General features: G+C 43.4%; 1 protein-coding gene across 1 annotated transcript in view; it reads right to left on the reverse strand.

Moving 5' to 3' along the window:
* abat (4-aminobutyrate aminotransferase) overlaps window positions 1-9412 on the reverse strand; it is a gene marked incomplete in the record, with an annotated part of 131810 nt that overhangs the window by 107968 nt on the left and 14430 nt on the right. The window contains 1 exon segment of the mRNA XM_037688785.1: window positions 404-518. Coding sequence (XP_037544713.1) covers window positions 404-473 — 70 coding nt within the window.

Genomic DNA, 9412 nt, shown 5'->3' on the forward strand with positions numbered 1-9412 from the left:
ACTATATATATATATATATACTATATATATATATATATATATATATATATATATAATACACACACCAGTATATACAGGTATATAGATACTAAAGTAAACTACTACTTAGCACTCTTACTACTATTCCTACTTTGTGGTTTTTCACTTATCGCGGGGCTTCAGGATATGGATCCAACGTGATAAATGAGGGACTACTGTACACGATAGCTTTTAAAATATAAGTTAAAGAGAGAAAAGTACGAGCTTCAACAAGCTGTGTAGTAATTACTTTATTCTCAGGTAGCCATCTTTAAAATACGGGGATGCCCTAACTCTCATCCAACTGGATGGTTCAAATACCAACTATAACTGGTACAGTTGTCTTTTAAGGAGTAAAAATGTGAGTGTGATAGAGACTTGTTACCTGCAGCACTGAGTTTCAAGTTCTTCTGCAGAAACAAGGAGAGATGACGACTGACCAGGGAGGTCGCCATGGCACCGGTCTGGAGGAAATGTGCCCTCAGCGACCAACCAGTCACCTGCAAACACAGACAGATGGAGGATGAAGCCACCAGAGGAGAACCTTCAGACAACTGAAGCAACACTAACATGGACTGACAGCCCCAGCAGCTCAGCCTCATTTCAGAACCTCACAGCTATGCACAAGTTAAACCCTCACATATTAGCTCCGCCTGTGATTTGTCAACTTCTGCCCCAATAAAGACATCCTTCACCCTGCTGTTCCTCTTATTGTTACCTGACAACCTGGAAGTTGAGTGAAGTCAAAAGTTGGGTGAAGAATAGTGACTCCATACTGAAGGACTGTTTTGCATGCACAGACTGGTAGGTCTTCAGGGAGGCTGCTGTTAATCATGGGAAGCTAGATCTGGAGGAATACAAATCCTCAGTCCTGAGATACATTATTAGCAAATGTGCTGATGACGTCGCCACCATAACATATGTTAAGGGCTGCCTGAACGGGAAGCCTTGGTTGAATGCAGAAATTTGCACCTTGCTGGAAGCCAGGGACACTGCCTTCACATCTGGGTCCATGTACATGCAGGCAGTTCGTTTTTTCGTTTGAAATTTAAAATGAAAAAACAAAAACACACATTTTTTAGTTTTCGTTTATTAAACCAAAATGAAAAATTGGATAATGAAGTGTCATCTGATTTTGTGAACAAAACGAAAATGGAAAAAACGGATAACGAGCGCTCACTTTCGATTATCATGATTTCATTTTTGACAAGTGGTATGACCCCAAAGTTGTCTCTGCCCCACACAGAGCAGCTTATTGCTTGTGTACACGTCCCTCCCATAGAAGGAATGGACTGCTGAAGTCACGTGGGTCCTGCAGCAGTAAATAGTTCCAAACAGCAGCAGGTTCAGCATTGAACGTAGTTCATTCTCCATGTTTTCTCCAGGAAGTTGATGAAAATACGACACTTTTTTGCCATTGTGAAGAGTTATCTGACTGTTCTATACCACAATTTATCAACATTAATACTTCATGTCGCCAGTTTGAGTTAATTAAACATGTTAAATGGCTAGTTGTGTTTTAACTGCTGCTAGCTCTTTGCCATCGTGACGGTTTAAACGGGTTGATTTGTCTAATTCTGCATTTTAAAATATCCATTACAACTTAAATTTTGAAAGTTTATAATTTTTTTTAAATTGTTATGGTAATTCCAGTTACTGAACTATCTCAACTAGAAAATATTTAACCTTGAGATTGACATGGTTAATTTAGTGCAAGTTGAAGAGCCTTTGTCAAAGACTGCAGTATAAATGGGGACACTATCATTAAAAACGTGATCGTGGAGATGAGTATTTTTTTATGTTTTCCAGGTAAACCAGAGAATGACTTCAGTGAATTGTTGAATGATGCATTCAAAAAGTATCAGAAAAGTAACAAAATCTCATTTTATATCTTCCCAAAACAATAACAGCTGAATCAAGATGTCTGAATAAAATTACTGTAACACCATCATCTTCACAAAGTTGCTATTCACTGCAGCACTGTTAATTTACAATTTATTTATTTTCTTAGTTTAATGTATGGTAATCATGGGTCAAGTTGAGATGACACTCTCTTTCAAGACAGAACAAAAAAAAAAATATATATATATTACCAAGAATATATCAGCATCAATAAACTGTAGAAGAGTAATAAAACAACTTATTAAACTATCACGGGTTCATTGAGATGGAGCTGGGAAGTATTCTTCATGCCAATTGCCTTCATCTGATCTTTTGTAAAAAATATGTCAGAATTTCTTTTCCATTGTTGACATTTTTCTTTGCAGGACTGCATAATTTTCTTGTCTGTAAAGTTCTTTTATCCTGCTTATGTAATTTTTTTTTTTTTGCATTGCCCGTTGATCCATCCTCCTGGTCCTGTTGATCCTGGCTCATCAGTTCCTGGCATGTCCCCGTCCTCTGAGGACACATTTTCACCTTTCCCTCATCTCACTCGCCTCATTTCTATTTCTCCCTTCCTCAATGTGTGAAATTACAATGGCACTGTTAGCATGAACATTATTGTTCAATAAAAATATATGTAACATGTATTATTTAACACCGTTCGTAACAAAGTTTACTTTAGAACAATACACAAAAGTGTGATCACTGGTCAGATCACTGGTCAGATCACTGGTCAGTGGAAGTTCTGCTGTTCTTCTCATTTGGTTCTGGGCGATGAACAAATGGTTGAACCTCCTTCAGTCTCACACGACCTGACTGTGTCTCTGTAAACTGCCCTCTCTCAACATGTGCCTGTAGAGTGACATTAGTTAATTTTCTTAGAAATTTATTTTACAGTTAAACATTTTGAGCCCTGATTGAAAATGTTTGTGTGCAGATTAAATGTACAGCACTCAGTTTTGTGTGTTTTTGTGTGTTTCCATTAGTACCGGTACAGCCCGACTGGACCCGACTCAGCCAGGTTCCGAGGCTTTTCCATTAGTAACAGTACGTAGAACCTGTGCCTATTTTCAGGACCCTTGTCTCTGTGGTTCTAATCCGAACGAGTAGGTAGTAAAACGTGATGTCAGAACAGTGTCAGTCACTGATTGGTCGGGGGCGGAGTCACTGGATCCTTCAGAAACTTTTCAAAACAATGATTCGCCATTTGCAATTTCTTGGACTGGAGCAGCAGCTGGACCTATTTTGAAGATTTTAAAAACAATTAAAGCTGCAAGCAGCATTGGAGGCCCTCGCAGCAAAGCGCCGCTCCGGCCTTACGGCGACTGCGTGAGCTCCAGCTAGTCCACCCAGTCGCCATCGCGAACGCTGTCGTGCCAATCCCGCACGCGTTCACCACGGGGCGCATTTCCCGAATCTTCGACATGGCCTTCCGTCCATCTTGTTACTCGTCCAGCTGTAAGTCTTACAAGTATAGGCAAAATCTGACCTTCCAGACAGGAGTTATGGTGACTTCCTGTTTTGTGGCTAATGTTTGACAAACACTTCCTTTATGCTTTTCAACATGTCATGTGTGGTAATCAACAGTTAGCAAACAATGTTCAGTCTAATATCTTATACAGTGCGAAGCTGGAAGTGTCATCCAATAACCGATTTTCTCTGTGTAGGTGGGACTTAAGTGATGTCATGAATCCACATTACCAATGTGTGTACAAGTGCTCACTGATGAAGCACAAAAATTCATTTTCAGATTGGATGATGTATCACTGAGATATAACTGTTGGAATAATGTAGGGAGCACACTTGTCTAATGTTAAAGAGAAATATCAATGTGTCTATAAGTGCTCACTGATCACGCACATACAATGTGGTACATATTCCGACTTCTGGTAAGATGGCGCCCGTGTACATGGCTTGCAATCCACCTCTGCTGATGGTGTTCGGATTATTTTTGTTTTTTGCATTTCACTTCTGTGACATCAACTCTCTGCTGGTGTATGACAGACAACAACTTTTGAATCTTCATTTTTCTGGCACTGAAGTCGCTTATTTGGACCATTACCAGCGTACCTCTGAACCCCCCCCCCCCTCCCCCCCTGCTGGCAGACGTGCCAGCTTACCTTCGCTGCGCTCCTCACCTGCCTGCCCGGAGATCTCGTTTCAGACGCCGGGGAAAACGTGCTGGTCAGCTGATGAAGCTGAAATCTCTGCGCGCTGCATCTTCCTCTTCAGCTGGCGGTCATGGTCTCCATCACCAGCTTCCTGTGTGCCCGGACCAGGTAACCAACAGGAGTTGTCAGCCGTTGCGCAGCTCGGACCGACCTGGAGGGGCTGTTATTGAAAACCTGCGGCCATTAGCGTGCGCTAACTCCACCACTGCTAGCTCCACTTTGGACAGTATCCGGATGTGTTTGGTCAACGCTAGATCTGTTACCAACAAAACTTTTATCCTCAGGGACTACTTTCAAGAGCACGATTTGGACTTTCTGTGCATCACAGAGACGTGGATGTCTCCGGGTGAGTCCAGCGCCTTGACGGATTTACTGCCACCGAACTGTTTGTGTTTTAATGCACCGCGGCCATCAGGCCGGCGCGGTGGTGGATTATTAACAATATTCAAATCAACTTTTGACTGTAAACAACTGCCCATCCCACTTTCCCGCGCCAGCTTTGAGCTGAGCGTCTTTGAACTCGGACATTCACCTCATACTTTATTTGCACTCGTCTACCGCCCATCTCGATCTAAGGATTTCAGAAATGAGTTTTCTGACTTCTTAGCTGAAATCACACCAAAATATGAGCATGTTTTCATTATTGCGGACTTTAATTTGCACGTGTGCTGTCAGGAGAAGCCCTTGGTTAAGGACTGTTTAGATCTATTGGACTCATTTAATTTAACTCAGCATGTAAACGGTCCCACCCAAGAGCGCGGACATACACTGGACATTGTTTTAACTCATGATATGACTGTTAATAATCTTGTTATTGGTGATAATGTTTTCTCAGACCACATGCCAGTCCGGTTTGAGTTCACCCTCCCCCATCTAACTCCTAAGTCGTGCATTCCTGCACGTAGGACTCGGACCATTAACCACTTCACTGCCACACGTTTCACAGATGTTTATAACTCTGAAATGATAATTCAGACCCCAGTGTTTCTCACCACCACTGAGGAGCTGACATCCCAGTTCAACTCTGTCTGCTTAAAGACTATGGATCATGTCGCACCTGTTAAAACCAAAAAATCAAAAATCAAAGCAGAACCTTGGCTGAGTGACGTCACCAAGGCCGTTAGGCAGCAATGTAGGAGGGCGGAACGAAAGTGGAGGAAAGACAGGCTGCAGGTCTCTTTCCAGATACTTAAAGAGAGTTGGCGCTGTTATCAGAAAGCAGTAAAAGCTGCTAAATCAAAATTCTTCTCTGATATAATTACCTCAAACTCTCACAACCCACATGTCCTCTTCTCCACCCTAAACTCTGTTCTCCACCTCACTGAACCATCACCTCTGGAAGCCTCGACTGAGCTGTGCGACAACGTCTTACATTTCTTTTTGGAAAAAATTGCGACCACTCTCATTTCCCCTCCAACTCATGACCCATCCATCCCACCTCAATCTGTAGCTCCTTTTGACCATTTTGAACCCATCACTCTATCTTCTCTAGAGCAGGTCATGAGCAGCTTGAAACCTTCTGGCTCCCCCTTTGATGTGGTCCCCCCTCGACTACTAAAGGAGGTGTTTCCTACTCTAGGTCCGTCCATTCTTGATATAGTAAACAGTAGTTTATCCACTGGCGTGGTGCCAAAATCCTTTAAACATGCTGCCGTCCAGCCTCTCCTGAAAAAAACAAACCTTGACCCCTCAGTCGTTTCCAACTACTGGCCTGTCTCCAAACTCCCATTTGTTTCTAAAGTACTGGAGAAAATAGTCGAGTCCCAGTTGAAGTGCTTCCTGGAGGATCACGCCATCTTAGAGCTTTTCCAATCTGGCTTCTCCACAGCACTGAAACTGCCCTGCTGAAGGTCTTTAACGACATCTTCAGATCCACAGATACCGGTGATTCTGTGCTGCTTGTCCTGTTGGACCTCACAGCCGCCTTTGACACCATCGACCATGAGATCCTCTTTGCTAGGTTGGAGCAGTGGGTGGGCGTCACAGGATCAGCCCTCAACTGGTTCAGATCTTACCTCACTGACAGATCCTTTTGTGTCTCCATCAAGGATTTTAGTTCCGCAGAGGCAGAGCTTAAATGGGGGGTTCCGCAGGGGTCCATCCTGGGTCCCATCCTATTCTCTTTATACCTGCTGCCGCTTGGTGCTATTTTCCGGAAACACAACATGCCCTTCCACTTCTATGCCAATGACTGTCAAATTTACTTCCCCCTAAGACACAATGGTACATGCTCGATTCAACCGCTGCTCAACTGCCTGGCTGACATCAGGGACTGGATGGCTTTAAACTTCTTAAGTTTCAATGAAAAGAAGTCTGAAGTCATGTTGTTCCCTCCCAACGACACGATCACAAACCACAGCATCGACCTCTCCGCTCTAACCCTGTCAGAAAAACAGAGTCACTAATCTGGGCGTGATAATGGACCCTTCCCTGAAGCTTAACAATCATGTAAACATGAGGTTTTAAAGACATTTCAACTTTAATGCAGCTGAACACACAGCGTCTCTCACACCTGCAGCATCTCACAGCGTCACAGTTAATGCTAAAAGAACATGCTACAGATGTAGCGCTGCACTCAAGCATCCTCCTAACATGAATATATGTTGGTGATCAACCCCCTGGTCAACAACTGCCCGCACTAAGCTGCTAAACTGGCGAGTGAGCAACACAGAAGTGTCTCCATCTCCTGCACCTGTGTGCGTTTTCTACCGAAGCAGGAGACTCAGCAGCTGCACAGTTTCTGCTGTTAGAGTTGGAGGTAACCTGGAAAACCTGGAGTGGAGTTTTATTAGATTGAGTATTCTCCTATTAATCAAGTGGAATGGATTTGTTCAGGAAGAAAGAGAAACTGCACCGCATGAACTAATGTTTCATAGTAAAAGTGGGGGGATTCAAATGAACGTTTTTTAATGTGGGGGGGACTTGTCCCCTTCAGAGTCAGAGTCAGAGTCAGAGTTTCTTTATTGTCATTCGCACCTCATGTGGTACATGTGGTGGAGCGAAATTATGTACACAAGGTCCCAGTTACATCCAACAATAAAATGTATAAGAAAAACAGTAATAACATCTAAGATATGAACTAAGAAAAACATCAACTAAATATACACTAAGCACTCATAACATAAAACATTGAACATCAGCACAAACATGAACATGAGTCTGTGAGCAGATGTGCACGCACGAACACATCAACATTGAAACAGATCAGCAGCAACATGAAACAGATCAGCAGCAACATGATATGGTTTTTCACAGTGATTATTCTAGTTAGAGATTCATGAGTCTAACAGCCTCAGGGTAGAAGCTGTTCCTCAGTCTAGTGGTTCTACACTTAATGCTCCTTAATGGACATCACATATAATGGTTGCGACGCCTATGCTCTGAACACACCATCCCCACTGTCAGACATGGTGGTGGCAGCATCATGGTTTGGGCCTGCTTTTCGTCAGCAGGGACAGGGAAGATGGTCAGAATTGATGGGAAGATGGATGGGGCCAAATACAGGACCATTCTGGAAGAAAACCTGTTTGAGTCTGCAAGAGACCTGAGACTGGGACGGAGATTTATCTTCCAACAAGACAATGATCCAAAACATAAAGACACATCTACAATGGAATGGTTCACAAATAAACATATCCAGGTGTTGGAATGGCCAAGTCAAAGTCCAGACCTGAATCCAATCGAGAATCTGTGGAAAGAGCTGAAGACTGCTGTTCACAAACGCTCTCCATCCAACCTCACTGAGCTCCAGCTGTTCTGCAGGAAGAATGGGCAGAACTTCAGTGTCTCCATGTGCAAAACTGATAGAGACAAACCCCAAGAGACTTGCAGCTGGAACTGCAGCAAGAGGCAGAGCTACAAAGTATTAACACAAGGGGGCCGAATAATATTGCACGCCCCACTTTTGTTTTTTATTTGTTAAAAGTTTGACACATCCAATAAATTTCATTCCACTTCACGATTTTGTCCCACTTGTTGTTTATTCTTCACAAAAAACTCTTGCATTGGAGGACGACTGCTCTAACCACTTAACCACAGCCGCCCTCAATGTCTGTAATGAAGTTTGAATGAAGTTTGGGCCTCTGATTCAGGAAATATACCATTATATTTATGGAAGTGCTGTTGGCAGATCTCATGAACAGCATCAAAGTTCAGCTCAAACACTGATAGAAAGGAGCAGAAAGAGGCCCTGCCGTCTGTCTGCTCCTCCTCCTCTCTTATGTAATGCAGGCCGCAGGAACAGGAACATTCTGGTTAACTTACCCCCCCCCCCCACACACACACACACACACACACCCTCACGCACACATACACACAATGCAGACAGCACAACGCACACATGTAAACACAACCAGACGATCTCTTGACCAAAAACTCGTTAACTGGATGAAACTGGTTTAGGTTGAGAGTTACACAAGACTGCATCTGTAAAGCGGGGAGGGGGCAGTGTTGCAGTGTGGGGTGAGTAACAAAATGATGGGGGTGGGCAGAGGGGAGTCGCAGAGTTGGAACTGTTGAGATCAGCAGCCTGTGAAGCTCCTACTTTGACAGTCTTCTTTTGGCTTTTCCTTCTTCAAAGGTTGCCACAGCGAGTCATCCTCCATCTCTCTCTGTCCTCTGCATCCTCTGTCCTCTGCATCCTCTGTCCTCTGCATCCTCTGTCCTCACTCTAACTACCTCCATGTCCTCTCTACCTCGTAGTTTTCGACTAACAGTAGCACAATTTCTGTCACCAACTTGTTTGTCAACATCACAGCTGGCGGTCAATGTTAACCCGGGCCTCAACCGATCCAGTATGGTTTCGCTTTTATGAACTCGCATTTTGGTTTTGGCAAAAGTATTATACATCAGATGCCCTTCCTAACACAACCCTCACCATTTACCCGGGCTTCAAGAGATACACAGGCTTGTGCTACTTAGTGGCTGACTTCAGTGATTACAGCAAAAACTGCTCAGTCATCATTCACACATTTACTGCTATCTAATTCTTTCTTCGTGCCAATTAAGCCACACAGAAATAAACAAATGGATTCAGGCCATTTTGTTAAAGAAAAACCCACAAAGATTACTGTATTAGAATAGTCCAATAGAATTATATATATATATTTTAAAACTAATACTACTCTTGACAAAATGGACTGTCTCAATCTTCTGAGACCATTGAAGGAACTCACCGGCCTCCTCGCCCGGCGCAGGTTCATCCAGAGTCCTGTAAAAAGAGAGTTGTGACACTCCCATAGACTCCCATAGACTCCCATAGACTCCCATAGACTCCCATAGACTCCCATACACTCCCATAGACTCCCATAGACTCCCATAGACTCCCATAGACTCCCATA

Source organism: Nematolebias whitei, chromosome 15, assembly GCF_014905685.2.
Source record: "Nematolebias whitei isolate Nwh7 chromosome 15, NemWhi1, whole genome shotgun sequence".
NCBI lineage: Eukaryota > Metazoa > Chordata > Actinopteri > Cyprinodontiformes > Rivulidae > Nematolebias > Nematolebias whitei.